Genomic DNA, 23,871 nt, shown 5'->3' with positions numbered 1-23,871 from the left:
TGGTACCGTGGCTGCAAGCTGCTCAGGGCCACACCCCCACCCTCCTCCTTGACCTGCCTCTCTCCTCCTCATTTGCATTAAAGATACAGACACCGAAACGGCGCATTTGGGGAAAGCTCAATGTGCGACTGGCTCGTAGTGGCTGTAATTCTGCACCACGGCTGAATTTCGGGAACGTCTTCAAATACTGTGTTTGGGGCCTACCAATATCTATATTAAAGCATCCATAAAGTAGCATGCCATGGGACCTTTAAGAAGCAGTATAAGACTCAGTATAAGACTTTGTTATTATCAGACTAAATTACTTTTAACTTCAATTTGGAGACATATTTTCTCTTTGGGGTTAAATGGTTTGATCCAGACATGTAGGGTTATTATGGGGGTATCAGGTTAAAGAATGTTAAAACATTATACTACAGCTCAACGGCAGCGTAACTCAGTGAAAGAGATGCAACCCCATCTTTTAATATCAGCATAGCAAGTCACTTCAAACTGATTCACCATATTACTATCATTAGACCAATCATATTGCAGTGGAAATAACAAAACAGTCCTGAACATTTTGAATCTGTAACATGTAGTCCTTGTCACAACCAGCTTCTCTGACAACAAGTAATGAAGCCGCTAAATATCATGAAGTTTATCATTTTGACCTGGTTTCACTGATGTGACCATCGACTAACTGATGTCGACTGTTGTATTGTCTTTTAGGATCTGATGGTGTCGAGGGCCAAAATAAAATCAAGTTTCATTTGAAGAAGAAGTTCAGGTGTATGTTTGAGGGAATCGCTAAAGCAGGACAGCGAACAGATCTAAATGACTTCTACACAGAGCTCTTCATCACAGAGAGAGGCAGCGGAGAGGTCAACAAGGAACATGAGGTCATACTGATTGAGACAGCTTCCAGGAAAACAGCCAAGGAAGATACACCAATCAGAAGTGAGGACATCTTTAAACCCTTACCTGGACAAGATCAACCAATCAGGACAATAATGACAACTGGAGTGGCTGGCATTGGTAAAACCGTCTTAACACACAAGTTCACTCTTGACTGGGCTGAAGGCAAAGCGAACCACGATATACACTTCACATTTCTCTTCACTTTCAGAGAGCTGAATTTACTGAAAGGGAAAGAATTTAGCTTGGTGGAACTTCTTCATTACTTCTTTGTTGAAACCAAAGAAGCAGGCATCTGCAGAAACGACCGGTTCCAAGTTGTCTTCATCTTGGATGGTCTAGATGAGTGTAGACTTCCTCTGGACTTCCAGAGAAATCCGATCTGGACCGATGTCACAAAGTCTACCTCGGTGGATGTGCTGCTGACAAACCTCATCAGGGGCAACCTGCTTCCCTCTGCACGCATCTGGATAACCACACGCCCTGCGGCAGCCAATCAGATCCCTGCTGAGTGTGTTGACATGGTGACCGAGGTGAGAGGGTTCACCGACCCACAGAAGGAGGAGTACTTCAGGAAGAGATTCAGAGAGGAAACGCTGGCCAACACAATCATCCTCCACATCAAGAAATCACGAAGCCTCCACATCATGTGTCACATCCCAGTCTTCTGTTGGATCACTGCTACAGTTCTGGAGGACCTCTTCAACACATCCCAGAAAGGAGAGGAAATGCCCAAGACCGTGACTCAGATGTACAGCCACTTCCTGAGGGTTCAGTATATACAGGGGGACAGGAAGTATCATGGAAGAGCTGAAACTGATCCACACTTGAGTTCAGAGAGCAGGGAGATCATTGTTTCGCTGGGAAAACTGGCTTATAACCAGCTGGAGAAAGGCAACCTGATCTTCTATGAGGTAGACATGGCAGATTGTGGCATTGATATCAGAGAAGCCTCAGTGTACTCAGGAGTGTTCACTCAGATCTTTAAAGAGGAGTGTGGGCTGTACCAGGAAAAGGTGTTCTGCTTTGTCCATCTGAGTATCCAGGAGTTTCTGGCTGCCCTTCATGTCTTTCAGTCCTTCATCGACACTGGGGTCAATCAGCTCTCAGTAGAACAACCAACCTCCGGGGAAGATAAACTCCTTCTCCTCTACCAGAGTGCTGTGGACAAGGCCTTACAGAGTGAGAACGGACACCTGGACTTGTTCCTCCGCTTCCTCCTGGGCCTCTCTCTTGACACCAATCAGGTTATCCTACGAGGTCTGCTGGGACAGACAAGAAGTAGCTCACAGACCAACAAGGAAACTGTAACTTACATCAAGGAGAAAATAGATAGAGATCTCTCTACAGAGACAAGCATCAATCTGTTCCACTGCCTGAATGAGCTGAACGATCATTCTCTATTGGAGAACATCCAACATTACCTGACATCAGGAATTCTCTCCAGAATATCTCTCACTCCTGCTGAGTGGTCAGCTCTGGTTTTCATCTTACTGTCATCAGAAGAGGAGCTGGACGTGTTTGACATGAATAAATACTTTGCTTCAGAGGAGGGTCTTCTGAGGCTGCTGCCATGGTTCAAAGCCTCCAAAACATATCTGTAAGTTCACTAATAATAAGATATTACTATACATACAACACAATATACCTAATATTAGAATACAAACGTTATAATAACAAACAAAACCTCTCTGTAGGTTAACTTATAACATGGATACTTATACACACAATGTTATATTGTATAACCAGGTTGAAGAGACAAACTTACAAAAGCTATTTTTGTTATGTCATTATAAATAAGGCAGCCAAGAATTAATAATTGTTTATTAATAGTTAAATACAGCTGTATTAAAATATATAAGTAACAATAATTAATTGTTGATAAGAAGGATACATTCATAAATATACGTTAACTATTAAGGTACAAGGTACAAAGGTAACCCACTATTTCATTTTTTTTAACCTTGTGTTGTACATTTGGTTATATGGATGCTGTTTGGTTTTAACCAATAGGATGGGTTTATATAGAGACTTCAGGGTCATGTGGGGGAAGGGTGAGCGGCCACGAATGAGCGGGAAAAGGAGAGAGAGGGGAGAGAGAAAGGAGGAGAGTACTTTATTCTCTGTAGAGATCGCCCATCTAAATGATAGTTAACATTTACCGAAAAGTTGTTTGAGTGTAAAATGAGTACGGGAGAGAGTGTATTTCGGCATTGTTTTATTGGTGTAAAGGTTAGGTCGGGATCTTTTGGACGTTTAATGTGAAGCTAGCTTGGTTTGCTAACCGCCGGAGCATCCTCCGAACGGGATATAAACCATCAGAGTTGCGCATGAGGACAGACCACAGCACAGGGTTGACGTGCGCATGTACTACAATACACAGTGGTGGGTAGTAACGCATTACAAGTGACGCAAATGAGTAAAAAAAATTTTTTTCCGGGTAACAACTACTTTTCACGTTCCCTTTTTAAGTCCGAAAATTTACTCTTACTCGAGTAAATATTTGATTTAGAATTCTACTCTTTACTCAATTACATTTTATATTGTGCCTTCATTAAAATTTGTATTTTGATAAACACATTATCTTCGTTAACTGTAATACAAGCATACGCGTTAGCGGCACACCCTCCCTAGGTTACAACATTGTTGCGATTCCATAGACGAGTTGACAGTTACGTTGGGACTGAGGACTAGAAACGCCGTGGATGCAGACGCGCAGGAAGATATTTTCGGCAGGGGGTGCGGGGTTACGGAGTTTATATAATTCTACAGATACTATGTTACACAGGCTGTATTCTGCAGACCACTCTAGAACTTGTTCGTCATTGTTGTGTCTGGCTGTGAGTGTGCGTGCATGCTATGCGTAGGCTGGATCGCAATCGCGTGAAGACAAACCTGATTGGCTAATCAGCTAACCAAGCCAGCCTGGTTATTGTTTCATTGATTGTGTTCCTACAAAACTCTTGCCTTTTGTCATATGCACAGAGCTGAAATTAATTTATGTTTTTAGTGTAAATTTGTTTGACATTAGATTACATTTATTTGTTGTACGTATTGTTGTATGCATGTTTAATGAACAATTCACACAATGAAGCAACTTGTAAAGAAATGTTTTAAGAGTGCATCTCTTTCTCTCTCACTCACTCACTCACACACGTTATGTCTTTTTCACTGATACAAGCACTCCAATACAAAAATATAAAGTAACTTGTAATTTGAGTAACTTTATAACGAAGTACTTTTTTACTCTTACTCAACTAGGTTTTCAAATTTGAATATTTACTTTTACTCAAGTAGATTCCAAAGGGAGTAATTGTACTTTTACTTAGTATAGATCTTCAGTACTCTACCCAACACTGACAATACAATACATAATATACATAATACTACAATAAAAAGTGATAAGTGAAAAAAAAAAGTGAAAGCATTTTCAAAGACTAGAAATAAGCTTTTTAATATTATTCATTATACACTCGGTATTGAATAAACGTTAGAATCGAATGTATTGACTAGTATATATTAGTTCAATTAATAAAACATCTCTAAAGAGTTCAACTCAATTCTATTATGTTGAAGGAAAAAATTTAAGTTGGTTTGATCAGTTTAACAGTTCCTAACATGTTCTGTTTGTTGTGTGTGAAGGCTGAATGGCTGTAATCTGTCAGAGAGATGCTGTGAGGCTCTGGCCTCAGTTCTCAGCTCCAACACCTCTAGTCTGAGAGAGCTGGACCTGAGTACCAATGATCTGCAGGATTCAGGAGTGAAGGTGCTCTCTGCTGGACTGAGGAGTCCACACTGTACACTGGTAATGCTCAGGTCAGTTTTACTCAATGGTCAAAAAGTTACACCACAAGTTCCACATCAGAGGACATTGAACAGAACAAAACCTTGGCAGTTTGCATGCACCCCAGTGCCATTACCACTCATCTTATCAAACACAAGACCTACATCTCATTCTATTTGGGTTGCCATGACAGTAAAAGGTGTACGTTGGATTCAGTTTGTTAACGATGTTATAAGGTGTATGTTTTATTACATTCCTATTCTACTCATCATCATGTAGTCGGACAGTAAGGTGGACTTTAGAGTTTAGTGAAGTTTAATAACGGCTTCTTCTTAGAACTGGGTCTTTTCAGGGACGTTTCCAGGAGTTTTGTTGAATCTTTATTTATCTGATCTCTAAGTAAGTCATATTTTTACGATTTTTTGCATTGATATTTAGTTAAATTAATAAAACATGTCTAATAAAAAAATTAAAATCAAACATTAAACACAGTTCCTAACATGTTCTGTTTATTGTGAGTGAAGGCTGAATGGCTGTCATCTGTCAGAGAGATGCTGTGAAGCTCTGGCCTCAGTTCTCAGCTCCAACTCCTCTAGTCTGATATTGCTGGACCTGAGTACCAATGATCTGCAGGATTCAGGAGTGAAGCTGCTCTCTGCTGGACTGGGGAGTCCACACTGTACTCTGAAAACTCTCAGGTCAGTTTTACTCAATGGTCAAACCGTTACACCAAAAGTTCCACATCAGAGGACATTGAACAGATTTACCTCCAAAAAGTAAACTTGTCTAAATCAATAAGTAAGATATATGTTCTTTCATGGCTCAAGACATCATTTCTACTGCTGCCAATAACTTGTTCATTTGGTACCCTAAAAATTGTGGTCTCACCCCTTTATTAGATGTGAAAATGTCCTTGGTCACGTACCATCCATCTGTGTCCATTCATGTGAACAGATTCAATCACTTTAAATAAGTTGTTCATGTTTTGATTGCATAAGGGGTCTTTTTCAGTTTTTACCCCCAGCGCTTTAACATCTCTTTCCTCACGAAGCAACTCTTCATCCTCTTCCCCCTGAAACAAATATCTACTTATAATAACCGGCTGCTGATTATACACCAAATAGGATTTATTTTCTTCTATGGCGTCATCCAGAATAGTTCATTTCTTCACATGCTCTTGATAACGTTAGTGCTGTGGTTACATTTCAATTTAACCTTGCACAAAGTACAAACCACTGTTTTAGTTTTCTGATCAAAGCAGAGTGTCTTCATGGGTACTTAAGTGGGTTGTGTTTCCCAATAGAGCGATCACACCTGCGCCACAATTCAGCCGCAGCTTAACTCCCAGCACTGAAATAAACCTTTGCAGTTTGCGTGCATCGCAGCGCCATTTCCACTCATCTTATCAAACACAATACCTCAATCTCAATCTATTTGTGTTGCCATGACAGTAAAAGGTCTACATTAGATTCAGTTTGTTAATGGTGTTATAAGGTGTACGTTTTATAACATTCATATTCTACTCATCATCATGTAGTCAGACAGTAAGGTGGACTTTAGAGTTTAGTAAAGTTTAATAACAGCTTATTCTTACAACTGGGTCTTTTCAGGGATGTTTTCAGGAGTTTTGTTGAATCTTTACTTAATCTGATCTCTAAGTAAATCATACTTTGAAGATTTATTGTGATGATATTTAGTTAAACTAATAAAACATGTCTAATATTTTTTTTTAAATCAAACATTAAACACAGTTCCTAACATGTTCTGTTTGTTGTGTGTGAAGGCTGAATGGCTGTCATCTGTCAGAGAGATGCTGTGAAGCTCTGGCCTCAGTTCTCAGCTCCAACTCCTCTAGTCTGAGAGAGCTGGACCTGAGTACCAATGATCTGCAGGATTCAGGAGTGAAACTGCTCTCTGTCGGACTGGGGAGTTCACACTGTACACTGGAAACTCTCAGGTCAGTTTTACTCAACAGTTACACCACAAGTTCCACATCAGAAGACAGTTATATAGCAGCTTATAACTCAAGATTCAAGATTGCCTGAGTCTCAGGCTCCTTCACAATGCAACATAAAAAGAGAAAGTACACAAGTAAAGAGAGATGAGACCTAAAAACACAATAAATAAAAAACAATACTGGACATGAAATAATGAGAATGAAATAAAAATATAAAAAGTATTTTGTTTTTGTTAATGAAATTTAATTTGAAATAGAATACTGAATGGAATATAAAAATGTGAAATAAGAATATTTATGCAGATATGTAAACAGACATTTTTCTATACAGATGTCGAATATAAAGTGCCATAGTGGCTGTTGGTGTGAGACCGAATGGTCTCGCACCACCCTCTGTAAGGGCTAACGGTTGAGGGCGGAGCAACTGACGTACCAGGCGGTGATGGAGCCAGTCAGTATACTCTCTGTGGTGCACCTGTAGAAATTGCAGAGTATCCTTGAGTCCATGTTGAACCTCCTCTGCCTGCAGAGGAAAAAGAGCCGCTGTCTTGCCGTCTTTGTGATGGCATTGGTGTGCTGAGTCCAGGTCAGGTCCTCGCTGATGTGGACCCTGAGGAACTTGAAGCTGCGGACTCTATCTACTTCTCTGCTTCTCTCCGGTTGATGGTGATGGGGGCGTGTCCTACTCCCTGTCGCTTCCTGTAGTCCACATTCAGCATCTTAGCTTTGATGAAGTTGAGATTGAGGTTGTTGTCCTGACACCATGATGTCAAAGTTCTGACCTTGTCTCTGTACGCCGTCTCGTCGCCGTCGGTGATCAGGCCGATGACGGTTGTGTCGTCAGCAAACTTGATGATGGTGTTGGAGCTGTGTGTGGCCACGCAGTCATGGGTGAACAGCGAGTAGAGAAGAGGGCTGAGCAAGCAGCCCTGGGGTGCGCCGGTGTTGAGTGTCAGGGTGGATGATTTTGCGTTCCCTATCCACACTGCCTGGGGTCTGCCCATCAGGAAGCTCAGGATCCAGTTACAGAGGGCGGTGTTGAGCCAGAGGTCCCTGAGCTTCCCGCCGAGCTTGGAGGGCACAATGGTGTTGAATGCTGAACTGTAGTCAATGAATAGCATTCTCACATATGTGTTCCTCTGATCCAGGTGGGAGAGGGCAGTGTGATGGGTGAGGGCAATGGCGTCGTCTGTGGACCTGTTTGCCCTGAATGCAAACTGCAGGGGGTCCAGTGAGTCAGGGAGGAGGTGATGAATGATTTGACTAACAGCTCAAAGCACTTCATGACGATGGAGGTGAGTGCTACTGGGCGATAGTCGTTAAGGCAAGATGTGACATGTGGGAACCACAGACTGGAGCAGTGACATGTTGAAATGAGCTCAGCCAGGGATAACATCAGGTCCAGGCTCCTTGTGTGGATTAATCCTTTTGAAGGATTTGCACACATCTGCCCTAGTTATTACTAGGTGGCAGGAGTCCTCCTGGTCCTTCTGTACTTCCTCTGCCGGGGAGTCACTCTCAAAACGTGCTTAAAAGGTGTTACGGTCATCTGGATGAGATGGAGACACTTCCTCAGCCATGCTCATTGTCCCTTTACAGTTTGTTATTGTTCTTAGTCCGAGCCACATGTGTATTGAGTTGGAGCCCTGAAAGTTAGACTCCACTCTGTCCCTGTATTGTCCCTTAGCACTGTTAATAGCTCTCCGGAGCGCATACCTGGACTTGCTGTACTCCTACAAATCACCTGAGTTGTAGGCATCGGTCCATGCCTTATGTTTGGCTCAGACTTCTCCATTAACCCAGGGCTTCTGATTTGGGAATGTCCATACGGTAATCCACGGCACGATGTCATTAATGCATTTGCCGATGTAGCAAATCACTGAGTCTGTGTGTGTGATTAAATTGTCGTCCTTAAACACATCCCACTCCGTAGTGCTGAAACAGTCCCGTAATGCAGTGACTGATTGGTCGGACCAGCGCTGAATGGTCCGCGTCACCGGCCTGTCTCACCGGAGTGTCTGCATATAGGAAGGCAGAAGCAGTACCGAGCTGTGGTCTGATTTGCCGAGTAGGGGTCGTAGGAGGGCCTTATATCCGTTGCGGAAGGGTGAGTAAACATGGTTGAGCGTGTTTCCACCTCATGTAGGAAAGTTGATGTGCTGGTGGTTTCTCGGCAGGACTTTCCTCAAGTTGGCTTTATTAAAATCCCTGGCCACAATGAAAGCAGCCTCGGGCATTGAGGTCTCCATCCTGTCGATAACTCCATACAGCTCTGCAACGCCGGTGGGACGTACACCGCTGTGAGCACGACCGATGTAAACTCCCTTGGCAAATAATAAGGCTGGCATCCGATCATGAGGTGCTCTAAGTTGGGAGAACAGTCCGATTAAAGTACCTCCACGTCTGGGCAGCACTTGTTGTTGATCATAAAGCAGACACCTCCCCCCTTGCTCTTCCCCGATGTTGTGGTCCTGTCCTGGTGGTGAATGGAGAGTCTGTGTAGAACAATGGCGCAGTCCGGGGCCTATGGGTCGAGTCAAGTCTCTGAAAACCATAACGTTACAGTTCTTAATGTCCAATTGAAACGCCATCCTGCTCCGGAGTTCATCCAGCTTGTTGTCTAGTGACTGGACGTTTGCCAAAAGAATAGTCACGTTTTCTCACGTTTCCTCAGCCTGAACAGGACTCCAGCATGCGGCCCTCGCTTCCTCCGTCTACTGCATTTTCCATGTGAAGCGACTGTTAGCCAAGGTAGAACGCCATTGTTTGCGGGTGGTGGGGAAAAGTGTTTTTCGCCAACGATTTTATGTGCAGAAGTTGTATGATAGGGCTCACTTTGGTTGTTCGCCTGTTACTGAAAGTTAGGTGTGAATATTAAAACAAATAAGTAAAATTAAGTAATTAAATAAAAAGTTGAGGAAGAGCTTGGACGGGATAGTTTAGGGCAGGGTGAGGTACAGGGGGTCTTGGGAGGGTCTGAGACCCCTAGTTGGACACCTAAGACCCTATGAAAGCCTGAACAGCAACATTTTGGATGGTCTCTGGAAAAATATAAATAAAATGATTTGAAATGTACAATTGTCACAGAAATGTATTTTTAAAGCTTACTTTGTTCAATATTCATTATTCAAATTGCTAAACATTAGTTCACAAATATCATTAGGCCACAGAATAATTTTGTTATACTGTGTAAACAGGGTGAAGAGACAAACTTATAAAAGCTCTTTGTTATGAAATAATAAATAAGGAAAGCCAAGGATCAGGGGCGCAACTGCCTACTTTTTGGGGGGTATGCAGACACATAGCAGCCCCCCCCCCCCAAAAAAACACCTAAAACACACTCTGATATTGAATCAAAAAATTCATTTTGAGTGCACCAGGACAGATATCCAGTGTTTTTTTTAGAGGCAGACTTTCTAAGATGCTCTGCCAGTGTAACATCATACCGTGCTATGAGATCAAGTATACCCAGAAAATTTCCATTTCTAGGATTTCCTAACTGCTTTTTTCCCCCTCAGTGGCAGGTTTCTTTCTGCAAGGAAGAGTATGCAGTCTATCACTCAAGTCAACAGGCTCTGTGGTTTTTTTTGCTCTGCAATTCGCTATCAATAGTTTACCTAGGCGTAAGCGGGATGCCAATTATTTTCACATCAGATAAGCATTTATGTGATAACCACTTGTTTCATTTTGCTTCAATATTTTTGAAAGACACTGCCAGTTTTTATACCCCACCACAAGGCGCGTGTCAGCAACTCTAGCTTTACCAAAAAGCTTACATGCAAAACAAAAGACTCTGTTAGAACCTTTGGAGTACAGTTACCAATAGGGGTGGGAAAAATAAGTAATTCTTTGATGCATCGATACTGTGAAGGACGATTCAGTCTCGATTCAGACTTTTTTTTTTTGATTATAACTTATCTGAATCGATTTTTTTGTATCAACTTTATAACACGTTTTTACTGGGTCTATTCACGTAAAACAAAGATTTGCATAGAGATTGAAGCAAAACAAAATAACCACAAACAAGTTCCTTTATTTTTCTTGTCATGATCTGTTATATTGAAGGCTCCATTCTGATCAGTACAGTTGCAAGACAACAGTAACCTGTTGTTTTACTAGTAGTAGATTTAGCTAACCTGAATATTTACAAGCCTCCTCTTGATTCACTGAAAACTACTGTCTTTCAACCACTTTGAAAAGCTTACATCTTCATCCCTGCGCACTCCTTCTCCTTCCCAATCTTCTTTTTCTATGTTTTGACCCCGAGAGCTTTTTTCTCTGCCTCTCCATATTGAGGTATGTGTCATCAGGTGACAATACGGTTCAAATGAAAACACTCTGGCACTCGCCTCTAGGTCGTGCTCGAGGGGGCGCCCACTGGAGCTCCGTGTGGGAGGGAGGCGAAGGAGCGGGAGGGCGCCTTATCAGTGACGGTCCTCTGTTATTGATCATCATATCATTTACACAAACGCTGTTAAATACAGAAAGTGCCGACTCAAATAATTTTACTTCCATTGCCTTGGCGCCCCCTCTGGTGTGGCGCCCCTATGCGCCGCATATAGTGCACACCTACTTTTTGCGCCACTGCCAAGGATTAATAATAGTTAATTAATGGTTGAATCCAGCTATATTTCAACATTTAGCTGTAAGCATTGGTGTAGTGGTGCCTGGAGAAGTGGGAAAACTCTTAATGTTTTAAAGCGTCCCGTCCAGCAAAGGATAAGCGCCCTGTGCTATAAACAATGACATGTAAGACTACTCTTGCATATTTAGTTCACCCAGAAATCGGGCAGCAGTGTTTGCACATTGTCACTTAACTTCTGCTGCTTGGCCAGTATCGACTTTACAATCAGTACTGGCCCACAGACTATAGGGTGAGACCACTACGTAATTATGTATTTTGAGTAGGGCTGGGCGATTTGGGCCAAAATGAATATCTCAATATTTTTTTACTATATCTCGATACACGATATATATCTCGATATATTTTGAATATCCTCTAGAGCACATCATAAATGCTAGATTCAGCCATGTCTGGCATAATGTTACTACATGTTATAATAATTCGAATATTCCTGAAACATAAGTCTGCATGTAGATTACATGAAACAACATATTGTTTAAACTCATTAGTGCTTTCTATTGGAAGAATTTAGAACTTGCACATAAGAAAAGGAAAATCACAGGAAGTTAGATTTACTAACACAGCATTTATTCAAACCGTTAATTATTTTCGAGCAAAAACAGTGCTCAAAGCCGTTTTTTGTTCCACATCTTCCTTTCGGTAGCCAAACCACTGCCAGACGACGGATCCTGAACTATTCTTTTTTTGAAACCAAATCCTCCGTTTCCATCATCTTTTCTCTCTCTCTCGCTGTTCTCACTCAACGGTAGGAGATGAGTGACCGGTCGCTGTTCTCACTCACCGGTCGCGTGTGTGACGTCACACACGCGACCGTCACACACGCGCGTAGAATCCTAGAATCTCGCGGGGGGAGTGAGTGTGTTTAATGCATATGAGTCTGTGAGGCAGAGAGCCACAGGAAAGAGCGAGAGAAGGGAACACAACGAGTATGCCGGCGGCGGCAAAAAGAAACATTACGTGCCAATTTGTATTCGATGTTCGCGACAGGGGCATTTTATACATCGCCTGGAGAACATCTCGCGGTACATCGCATATATTCTATATATCGCCCAGCCCTAATTTTGAGTGAACTATTCCTCATTCCATCCACACAGGAAAATTTGACAACTACTCTCTCACCTTGTAAGTAGTCTATGGGCCAGTCGTTTATTTAGTAGCTGTCTCTTGCAACAGATCGTGTAGACCAGAGTGTACCACCATTAGAAATGATGTGAACATTATTTATCAAGGGACAGTTTGCAAATATAACTGGTTCTACACAGGCCTCATGCATGAATAGTAGATATATTCATATGAGACAAACGTGGTGTTTCATTCAGAGATTAGTTTATTGTGAACAAACATTCAAATAAACCTTGGTGTGCTACTGGACAATCAGTTATGCTGCACCTCCAACATCACCGCGTGGCCCGATCCTGCAGATTTGCCTTCTACAACATCCGCAGGATCCGGTTTTTCCTCACGAAGGAAGCAGCTCAGCTCTTCGTCCAATCGCTCGTCATCTCCCGCCTCGACTACTGCAACTCGCTCCTGACTGGACTACCTGCCTACGCGATTAAACCTTTGCAGCGTATCCAGAATTCTGCAGCACGCCTCGTGTTAAACCTACCTAAATTCTCCAATATGACCCCCCTCTTTCGGGACCTCCACTGGCTCCCAGTAGTAGCTCGTATCTGATTCAAGATAATGGTACTGGCATACAAGGCGGTCAATGGAACTGCCCCTGCCTACCTCCAAGCGTTGGTCAAATCACACACCCCAGCTCGAGAGCTCCACTCAACTTCTTCAGCTGGATGTCTGGTACCGCCATCGCTAAGAGCAAGGAAAAGGCGATCATCAAAGTCACAACTCTTCTCTGTTTTGGCACCGCAGTGGTGGAACAAGCTCCCTTCCGCTGTATGTACCGCATAAATAAAATGCAATGTAAACAATAACAGTATTTGGTTAACAATAAACAGAAATCTCTATCTATGGTCTATGCCTCATCCAAGTCATCATCAAGTCCAAGCCAGTGAGAAGCAGAGTAGGGCGGGTCTTCTCATCTGTCTGCTCTGTCTCTAAACTCTGCTGCTCCAGAGCTCCACACCCCCACACAAACCGCTATCCGGACAGAGCTCCACACGTCCTTACAAACCGCTGCCCGGACAGAGCTCCACACATCCTCACAAACCGCTGCCCGGACAGAGCTCCACAAGTCCTCACAAACCGTACCGCTGGGGTCCCTTGGTCGCGACATCAGAGTGCGTCGGAAAAGGCCCTCAGGCATCTTGAAAATAACGCTGCCCACGTTCAGCAGAGTGGAACAGTGTAGTTCATGTAGTGTTTGGCAAAAAGAACGGCAACAACATAGGGATTTTACCCCTTTTTTCTCTAAATTGGGACTTATGTCAGTAACAGTGATTATATGGCATAGATTTCTATGTTGACGATCATCTCAAAGAAAAAATACTTCTCCATTGACCTGCACGGTACCGGGCGAGGTTTTCCGATAATGTCCACTCTTAGCGTGCTACGAAGGATCCTACGTTTAGACTTATAAAAGTTGTTTACCTCTATAGGCGTGTTTCCGGAACGTCTCTTAGAAGTCTTCTTAGGAAACACTCCTAACGTCGTTCGTACACGGTGCTGTCCAGGTAGAAAGTGCTGAAATTGATTGCTCAGATTTCGATTTTCCATTTCATGCGCAGGTGCATGCACAGTGTTCTAAAACATATTGCAGTCTATTCGAATAAAACATTGCTTGAAATCCTTCTAGTAGGCCTAAACATTTATTATCAATGGGCGAACATACTAGCATAGCATACACTGATTTAAAAAATATATAAGAAATATAGTAACAGCTGAGGAGATTGAGGCAATTACATCCTTAATTACATCTGTCGCAGCCGGTCAAATGAAGCTATTGATTTTCTGTTTACAAGGGTTACTTGGCTACCTGTAGGGGTCTGTGTGCGGGCTTTGCGCACCGCCCGGCTAGTGTGTGTTTGTCAGGTGAAAACTAAGTGTCAAGGGAAAGAGGCAGTTGTTACACTTCTAATGGCATGTTATGCCTAGAAACTGAATTGAATCACGCACACACTGAGAGCCAAGTTTTACCGTACTTTACTTCAAGGTGTCTCCGTCAAGAATGCACGTTACAACGTTGACGTGCTGACGTCATCAGTACATGACATCCCCCCCTTACTTGGATTAAAACTCTAATATTCCCTTCACATAAACATTCAGTTTGGCTACTTGAACACTAACCATATAATGAATCTAATCAACATATTCTCTGTCAGAATAAACCTTTGGTTCTTTTCCAATAAACATTAATGTCCTCTAGCATTGTGCATTAATTTTCATTGAACATAAACATGAACATATGCATTACTATTACACATTCACTTCATAACAAAGCTTGTGAATCTCTGGGGCATTTTCACTTCTCGGCGCGGTCGCTCCGTCTGCACTGTAAGAGGTCGGCATGGTGTTGACCCCTGAGCGAGCGTCTCTGGTGTGGACGTCACAACATGTTCTGGTGGCGTGTTTACTGTCTCACTCACTGTCTTTGGTTCACTTCCACCGGGTGGGGGTGTCTGCTGAGCTGGTGTGTACACTTTGACATGTGTGGTGTTTCTGGAGTACTGAGCTCCTGTGGGTGACTCAACTACCACACAGTTACCGTTCTTACTAACTACCGTGTGAGGTGTCTGGTTAAATGTTGTTGTGAATTTATCTGTCTTGTCCTGTTTCAAAAGCACCTTGTCTCCCACCTGCACTGGGGACAGTCTGGCTCCGCGCCGCTCGTCAGCATACATTTTGGACTTGCCCTTGCGCTCAGCATCAGTGTCTCTGGCCTCGAGGTCAATCCTTGGTGTACTGATGTCTGGCAACTTTCCCCTGAGCTTCCGATTGAACAGGAGTTCGGCGGAGCTCCTGCCCGTGGTGGAGTGGTCGATGGATCTGTAGATGGTGACGTATCGGCGTAGTTCCTTCTGCCAATCCAGTCCCTCTGCCTGTGCGATGCGGATCCGTTTCATGATCGACGCATTTTGCCTCTCGACTTCTCCATTCGCTTGTGCCCACCTAGGCGTCGTCTTCACGTGTTGTATGCCGTTCTCCTGACAGAAGTCCTGGAACTGTGATGACAAGAACTGTGGCCCACAGTCAGATCTGATAGAGACAGGCAGACCGTGGCGGCTGAAGATGTTCTCTAAACAGTCTATCACTTTGTCTGTCGTGGTGGATCGCATGATCTCGTATTCATAATAACGGCTGTAATAGTCTACAACTACCAGGATGGAGTGTCCTGTTGGCAATGGACCTAACAAGTCTGTGGCAATGTCCTGCCATGGTCCATCAGGGAGAGTTGTTGGCCGCAATGGCTCTGGTACGTCAGGCCGTGCCACTAGTTGGCACCCATGGCATGATTTGACATATTTTTCTGTCGCCCCATACATTCCTGGCCACCACACCTTTCCCCTCAAATGTTGTTTTGTCCCTACAATGCCTAAGTGTCCTTCATGAGCTAAGGCTAACGCTCTGTTCTGTAGAGCATGTGGTAGGACAATCCGTGTCCCCCTCAGCACTAATTGCCCAATGGTACACAGTTCATTTGCAATACGGGCATAAGCTGAGCACTTATCAAATCGGCCCGTCTGTATTGCTTTTCTCACCTCAGACAGTTCTTCATCCTCTGCGGAGGCTCTCTCTACCTCCCTCGTAGTCAGCGCCCTGGGCGTCGCCTGCACCGCCACGAAGCGCACGTATTCCTCTGCTCCGTGTGCATGTGTCGTCTTCTTCGCCGTCTCCCCCAGGAGACGAGACAGAGGATCAGCAATGTTGTATTTCCCGGCTATGTGTATTACTTGAAAGTCATAAGGTTGGAGGCGGAGCACCCAACGCTCAATCCGCGCACATGGCTTTGATCTGGGGCTATAGATCACCTCCAGGGCCTTATGATCTGTTACCAGGTCGAACCTCTTGCCATATATGTACGGATGTAGGCGTTCACATGCCCAAACCAGTGCCAGGGCTTCACGCTCCGTTTGGGAATATCTCTTTTCACAGTCTGTCAGGCTCCTGCTCACGTAGCATATAGGCACCATAGCTCCCTGCTGCTCCTGTATCAGAACTGCTCCTATGCCCACTGGCCCTGCATCAGCTATCACTTTTGTGGGGGCATCTTTGTCAAAGTATGCCAGCGTGCTCGCCTCGGCAAACTTATTCTTGAGTGACTCGAATGCCACTTTCTGTTCAGGGCCAAAGACAAATGGCACATCTTTCTTGGTCAGTCTCCGCAGCGGCACTGAGATGGCAGCGAACTGGGGTATGAATCTGCTACTGTACCCAGCCAAACCCAGAAAACTGCGGACCTCTGATGCATTCTCTGGCTCGCGTGCCTCGACCAGTGCTCTCACTCTCTCATTTGTGGGTCCTATTCCCTTTTCTGACAACAGTATGCCCATGAAAACTAATTTGTCCATCTCAAACTGACACTTCTCACCATTTAAGGTTAGGCCGCATTTCTCTAGTCTCTCCAGTACGGCGTGTAGTCGCTTGTTGTGTGTCTCACAGTCGGGTGCATGGACGATGATGTCGTCTGATATGTTGGCCACTCCTTCGATGCCAGCCAGTGCCGTCGCCACTTCGTGTTGGTACTGCTCACTCGCTGATGAGACCCCGAATATGAGTCTTTTGTAGCGGTATGTTCCACTGTGCACGGCGAACGTCGTTATAGCTCTTGACTGTTCTGTAAGCTCCATCTGGTGGTAGCCCCATTTTAGATCGAGCTTACTAAACACAACTGAGCCATTCATATCGTGTAGCAGTTCATCAACTGTCGGGATCGGATATCTTCCTCTGATAATAGCTCTGTTTGCCCTTCTCATGTCTAGGCATAGACGAATGTCAGTGTCTTTTGCTTTTGGAACTACTACGACTGGGTTTACCCACGGTGTTGGACCCTCAACCTTCTCGATAATGTCCATTCTCAGCAGCTCCTCTACTTTCTTGTCAACCGCCTCTCTCAGGTGGAATGGTATCCGTCTCAGTGGTTGTGCTATGGGTTCCACATTGTCGTCGATGTGCAGTCTGATTTGCTTGGTATTGAGTTTACCCACCCCTGTGAAGAGCTTTGGGTACTTCCCTCTAACCTCTGCCTTTACATCAGTAACCGCTGCTACATCTACACCCACCTTTAGCACACCTAGCTTTGTAGCTGTCTCTCGGCCTAATAGCGGTAATCCCTGACCTGCTATTACTGTAAATTCTGCTTTTGTTTCCCTTTTCCCTATCCTCACTTCACATGTGAATACTCCCTTCACTAGTAGTGGTTCATTTGATGAGTATGTGTATAGTTTTTTATCTGACTTGAATGACTTACACTGTATCTTTTCTTTCTTTAATCCTTCCCATGTATTTTCATCTACTATGTTGGTCATAGCCCCTGAGTCAATTAACATCACTAGGTCTACACCTCCCACATTAAATGTTAGTCTGTCAATGCAGCTATTGTCACGTACTACAAATGCAAAATCATTATCCTGCTTTTCTTCCTTTCTTGAGTCTACATATTTCACTGACCCCTTGCTAGCTTTAGATTTGCACATTTTGGCGTAGTGGTCTTTACCATTGCATTTTCTGCAGGTTTGTCCACGTGCTGGGCATTTCTCATCTTTTGCAAAGTGGTCTCTGTGCCCACATCTAAAGCACACTTTCTCTTTCCCTTTTTCCTCTCCATCACGTTTTCGGCTCTTATTCGCCCATTTTCCTTTGGCTATCTGGTTTACAGTCACAGTGCCTTTAGCCTCCGTGGTACTCACACGCATGGCCGCCATTTGCTGTTCAACACGTTCACATTGTGCAGCGATCTCCAGCGCTCTTGCCAGAGTCAATGCCGAGCCCTCCTCGAGCAACTTTCTCCGCACATATTCCGAAGTGCATCTACTCAGTACAGCATCCCTTAGCTGGTTAGCCATGTCAGCCCCAAAAGCACAGTCTTTGGCTGTCTGCCGCAAACGCGTTACAAACTGCTGTACAGTCTCCCCATTGTTCTGTGATATTTGATAGAAAGATTGGCGCGCGAACGCGGTATTCACCTGAGGACAAAGTAGTTGTTCAGAGCATCCACTGCCTTGACATAGTCCTCTGAACCTCCCGTGTCCTCAAGAGTGGAAAAGACATCCTGCACATCTGTCCCAGCGTGATGCAAGAGTAATGCCCTTCTCCGAATTTTAGTGTTATCGCTCACATTTTCCGCCATAATCAATCCTTTGCTGTCTGCGAACAGCTCAAACGCTGTCAGCCACCGTGTCCAGCGAGGTCCTTGCGTAGCAGGCTCATTGTAGCACTCAAACTTCGGCACGTTAGAATTATTGTTCTCCATCTCGTAGACGAACTAAACTCACTTCAGATTTAACTAGTACCGAGCTTGGTCATCCTCGTCGCCAATGTTACACTTCTAATGGCATGTTATGCCTAGAAACTGAATTGAATCACGCACACACTGAGAGCCAAGTTTTACCGTACTTTACTTCAAGGTGTCTCCGTCAAGAATGCACGTTACAACGTTGACGTGCTGACGTCATCAGTACATGACATCAGTGGTTGAAGTCTTTCGACCATTTATTACGTTCACTCGTTGCTTATAATGGTTGACTCGTTTCCCAGTATCATTTCATTCATTTAGAAGAAAGTTTTGTTCTTTTTTGATTTGTAAAATGAATTCAATCATTTTTTGAAGTTGCGAGTTCTTTTAATTATTGGAATTTATTTTGTGCTTGTGGGTCAAGCAATTATTTTCTTCATGAACGACTTAAACCCATTGGTGAAACACAACACTGTTAATGTGGCAGTTCCATGAACAAAGGGGGTTTCGTTAACGTCGCTTAGCAACCGAATACGCTGGGGTTGATAAGTCACCGGACTGCGGAGTGATACAGATGACATGAATCAGAGGCAAAAAATCCACTTTCCTTGACAGCCGTTAAATATGCTGGATGTGAGCATTCCACTGCATTGAGAAGAGCAGTGTAATAAACAAAAATAATTGACAGCTGAATGTTAGGAAGGCCCATGCAAGTGAATGGAGCAGTCTACAGCATTAAGAAGAGCCATGTAATAAGTAAGGGATAATGTATAGAACGCCGGTCATTATCGGGAAAATTTCGATGATGACCGGCGACGTTCTATACATTATCCCGCTTATTACACGGGTACTTGCCAAAATGAAAAAATAACTTCACATGGTGTGTCTTTTTAAAATTTATTTGTTACCAGCTTTCGTAGTGTTGATCAGCAGAGAAATAGTCCGCCAAAGATGTTGATGTCGCCTAGCAACCAAAGACGCTGGGGTTGACAAGTTACCGGACTACTTGCGGAGTGATACCAAAGATGTCATTAGAGGCAAAAAGTCCTTTGTTTTCCTTGAAAGCCGTCAATTATACTTAATTATCAAATATAATTCATTCAGAATTGAGAAGACCTGTGTAATAATCCATAATAATTGAACTCAAGTTTTTTTTTTTTTTTACAAGTGGTTGGTACAAAATGAATCTTGAGGAAAACTTGTGGGGGCGCGTCCCCAGGGGAATCGACGCCTATGGGGTTTCTTAAAGTTACAGTGGCGGTGACTGGCGTCAGAAACTGAACTATCACTACGGTAGAGTTAAGAAGGTTCTACGAGCGCTTCAGACCAACCTTAACAACAAACGACGTATGAAAGAGATTCATAGCAAAGAACGTTTCGGGAAACACACAAAATATTAAGTTAGAACTTAAAGTAGAGGTTACGAATGACGTAGCGTTTAAGACGGTTTCGGGAAAACAGAAAAAAGAGTTTGGAGTAGGACGTTTACAAACTGGTTGGCAGACTAGAAAAACTTAGGATTTTACGAGTGTGTGTGTGTGTGTGTGTGTGTGTGTGTGTGTGTGTGCGTGTGTGTGTGTGTGTGTGTGTGTAGCTTGTCTGGCTGCCTGGTCACACAGGAAGGCTGTGCTTCTCTCGCCTCAGCTCGAAGCTCCAACCCCTCCTATCTGAGAGAGCTGGACCTGAGCTACAATCACCCAGGAGACTTAGGAGCTGCACTGCTCTCTGCTGGACTGGAAGATCTACGCTGGAGGCTGGACACTTTCAGGTATGGAGAGGACAGCTCACCAATCAGGGACAAAGTCTCCTACCAGGATTCAAGTTGCTGCTAGATGAAGTGGTTTGAAAAGGCAGCTGTAACCCATGTTGTGTAGAAAGTGATGAGACAGCAGATGATGAAGGTCAATGTTTTAACATGCTGCTCTCACTTTGTTTTCCCACAGTGTGGAGCATGGTGGAGTGTGGAGGCTGAAACCAGCTCTAAAGAAGTGTAAGCGTCTGTTTATTTTGATTCATCACAACACACACTAACTATTGAGATGATAAGTCCATCCACACAGCAGGAGGTGACGTCCGGTCATTCAGATCCTATTGGGAATGACAATGGTGGCTGACATCATGTATTTAACGTATATGATACTGTTAACCATCACAATAGATCCTACTTTTATAACATCCATTCTGTATAATATTTTTAATAATAGCTATTGCTTGTGTATTTTGTATATTAGCAATTGCAGTTATTTTATTAATATCCTAATTATTTGGCCTATTCCTTAAAAAATAACAAAAAATAAATAAATGTTACATGATACAATAATCATTATTATATTCAACATAACAGTTTGCTTACTAACATTAATCATATTTATAATTTGTGTAATCAGAACTTGATATATGTTGATGTTAATAATATTAGGCTATTATTTAATTCAGTTTATTATATTAGAAATAACCTTATAATCATAATAAGACGGCTGAAATGATACATGTATTTCATGTTAGATTTGAACTAGAATACTATTATTGCAGTTTATTGGTTTCTCAACGGGGGTGGTACCGTTCGCACAACCTAGGGGGCGCTAGGAACGTGATTCTTTTTTTCATTTTTTTGGGGGGGATTTTAAACTTTATTGGTTTTCAAACCTTTTGGGTGAAAACATAGGCTACCTGAAATAAATAGCCTATTTTCATTGATTGGTTTCTAACCCCTCTACCGTCTCAGCTACCTTTTACTCTCTATGCGCAGTGTAACAGTGGTCATACAGGCAGCGCAGTTCGGTCCTGCACACGCCCGGACTTCCGTTACATCAGCTTTCGTCATGATCTCTATAGTAATGCTGATAAACATAAACCAAGTTTGCTGGTTAACAGTTCAATAACCAACACAACACAATCACACATGGCCGATAGCAAGAAAAAAATAACAAATTTTGTTTCAGCTCGTTTTCCTCCTTCCTCTTGCTGTTGTTCAGTTCTAGCTGCTCTGAGTGTAGTCCCCTCGCAAAGACCGTTGCATTTCAAATACAAAATATATAGGCCTAATAAGGCCTCTGGGCGCAATCTGTTTTCGCGGTGCCCGCATTGCCCGGGCCGCAGTGTCCGCGTTGCCCGGGCCGCTGTCACGGTGCCCGCGGTTTCCGGGCCATTAATTCATTCACGGGGCACGGCGGGAGGTGTGGGAGACGCGGAAGTGCCGCGCCCGCGTTGCCCGGGCCGCTATCACGGTGCCCGCAGTTCCCGGGCCATTCATTCATTCACGGGGCACGGCGGGAGACGCGGGAGTGCCGTGGCCGCGCTCACGTTGCCCGCGGTTCCCGGGCAATTCATTCATTCATTCATTCGTTCACTGGGCACGGCGGGAGTCGCGGGACGGTGAATGAATGTTCAATCCTCTGTCTCTGTCTGTCTCTCTCTCTCTCTCTCTCTCTCTCTCTCTCTCTCTCTCTCTCCCCGCCCCCTCCTGTGTCCCTCTGGAAGTTTAATTGGGTATATTACAGTGATGGACAGTGCATGTCATGAATTTTCATTAATATTATTAATTTATTTCACCAAAACTGACTCAGAGGGCATTCATTGCTATTAGTGACCACCGCAAAACCAATGAAAAACGATGCAATGACACCTTTAAGCAATATAACACAAGTGTGAGTGGCGTTGTTAGTTTATTCATTTTTTTTTATTGGGGGGGGGTCAGGGGGGCGTTTGCTCAAAAAAGGTTGAGATCCACTGGTCTATATAATAATAATAATGCTTCAGCAGCCTAATCATGTCTTGTTCTCATGTCAGATGCCTGTGAACTCACACTGGACCCAAACACAGCCCACAGACGACTCTCTCTGTCTGAGGACAACAGAAAGGTGACGTTGGTTGGAGAGGACCAGTCGTATCCTGATCACACAGAGAGATTTACCTACAGGCCCCACGTGTTGTGTAGAGAGGGTCTGACTGGCCGCTGCTACTGGGAGGTAGAGTGGGAAGTAGAGGTTTATATAGGAGTGACATACAGAGGAATCACAAGGAGAGGAGGGGGTGGTGACAGCTGGTTTGGAGGGAACAACAAGTCCTGGAGTCTTGTTTATCTTAATGGTGTTTACACTGCCTGGTACAACGGTAGTAAAACAGACATGTGTCTCCCCTCCGCTGGTTCTAACAGAGTAGGAGTGTATCTGGACCGGCCTGCTGGCACTCTGTCCTTCTACAGAGTGTCCCCAGATGTAGGAGGGTCCTCAGACACACTGACACACATCCACACCTTCCAGTCCACCTTTACCCAGGAGGATCTCCTCCCTGCGTTTGGGTTCTCTATGTTCTCTACAGCTTTAGGTTACTCAGTGTCTCTGTGTAACTTATAGTCTCTCACTCTCTCTCTCCTTATCCCTCGGTCTGAGGACACACATGAACATGGAATGCACACAGACTGCACGCACGCAAATATAAACACACACACACACACACACACACACACACACACACACAGACTCACTACACACATGCATATATAAACACATACACATATATGAACACATATATAAACACGTACACACACACACATACACACACACAGACACACACGTTTACACACACACGTACATACACATATACATACACACACAAACACGTATACACACGCACACACACGTATAAACAATCACAACCATGTATGTAAAAAGATATATGCACAAATGCATATATATATATATATATATATATATATACACACAAATAAATAAACCCATGCATAAATATACACACACACACATAAACACACACACATGTATATATATATACACACACACACACACATGCTTATATATAAACACGCGTGCGCACAGACACATTCATATATAAACACTCATTTATACACACAGACACGCAAAAATGCATATATAAACGCATGCATATCTAAACACACACATACTGTATAAGCGCAGGCACACAGACTAACCACACATGTATGTATAAACACACACACACTGTGTTTAGGTGATTTAAATTTGTGTACTCAACTATAATCTAAATGCTAAATTTTCTTGGGCTTCTGAAAAGTTTATCTTGATGAAACAGGAAAGGAAGAGTCTTTTAAGATCTTCCATGAGGTTAACTAAGAAGAAGGGTATTCCATCAAAGTCGCTAACAAAGACGGCGTTTTGATTAAGCCTAGTTAGAACGCCAACTTCCACTTAAGGCTAAAGCTATTCCATCAACGCAGTTCAGCTGCGCATTGCTCAGGTTAG

At 43.6% G+C, this 23,871-nt stretch overlaps 1 protein-coding gene across 1 annotated transcript in view; it reads left to right on the top strand.

Moving 5' to 3' along the window:
• Window positions 1-23,223, top strand: part of LOC307074846 (NACHT, LRR and PYD domains-containing protein 3-like) — a 28,148-nt gene extending 4,925 nt beyond the window's left edge. The window contains exons 6-12 of the mRNA XM_079735231.1: window positions 712-2,497; window positions 4,540-4,713; window positions 5,206-5,379; window positions 6,465-6,638; window positions 20,229-20,402; window positions 20,578-20,624; window positions 22,424-23,223. Of these exons, the coding sequence (XP_079591357.1) occupies window positions 712-2,497; window positions 4,540-4,713; window positions 5,206-5,379; window positions 6,465-6,638; window positions 20,229-20,402; window positions 20,578-20,624; window positions 22,424-22,989 (3,095 nt within the window). The 3' untranslated portion in view covers window positions 22,990-23,223. The remainder of the gene's footprint in view (window positions 1-711; window positions 2,498-4,539; window positions 4,714-5,205; window positions 5,380-6,464; window positions 6,639-20,228; window positions 20,403-20,577; window positions 20,625-22,423) is intronic.
• The last annotated feature ends 648 nt before the right edge of the window (window positions 23,224-23,871 follow it).

The sequence above is a fragment of the Pollachius pollachius genome (genome assembly GCF_949987615.1).
Source record: "Pollachius pollachius genome assembly, chromosome: 4".
NCBI classification, from domain to species: Eukaryota; Metazoa; Chordata; class Actinopteri; order Gadiformes; family Gadidae; genus Pollachius; species Pollachius pollachius.
This window is presented reverse-complemented; position numbering and strand designations above follow the sequence as displayed.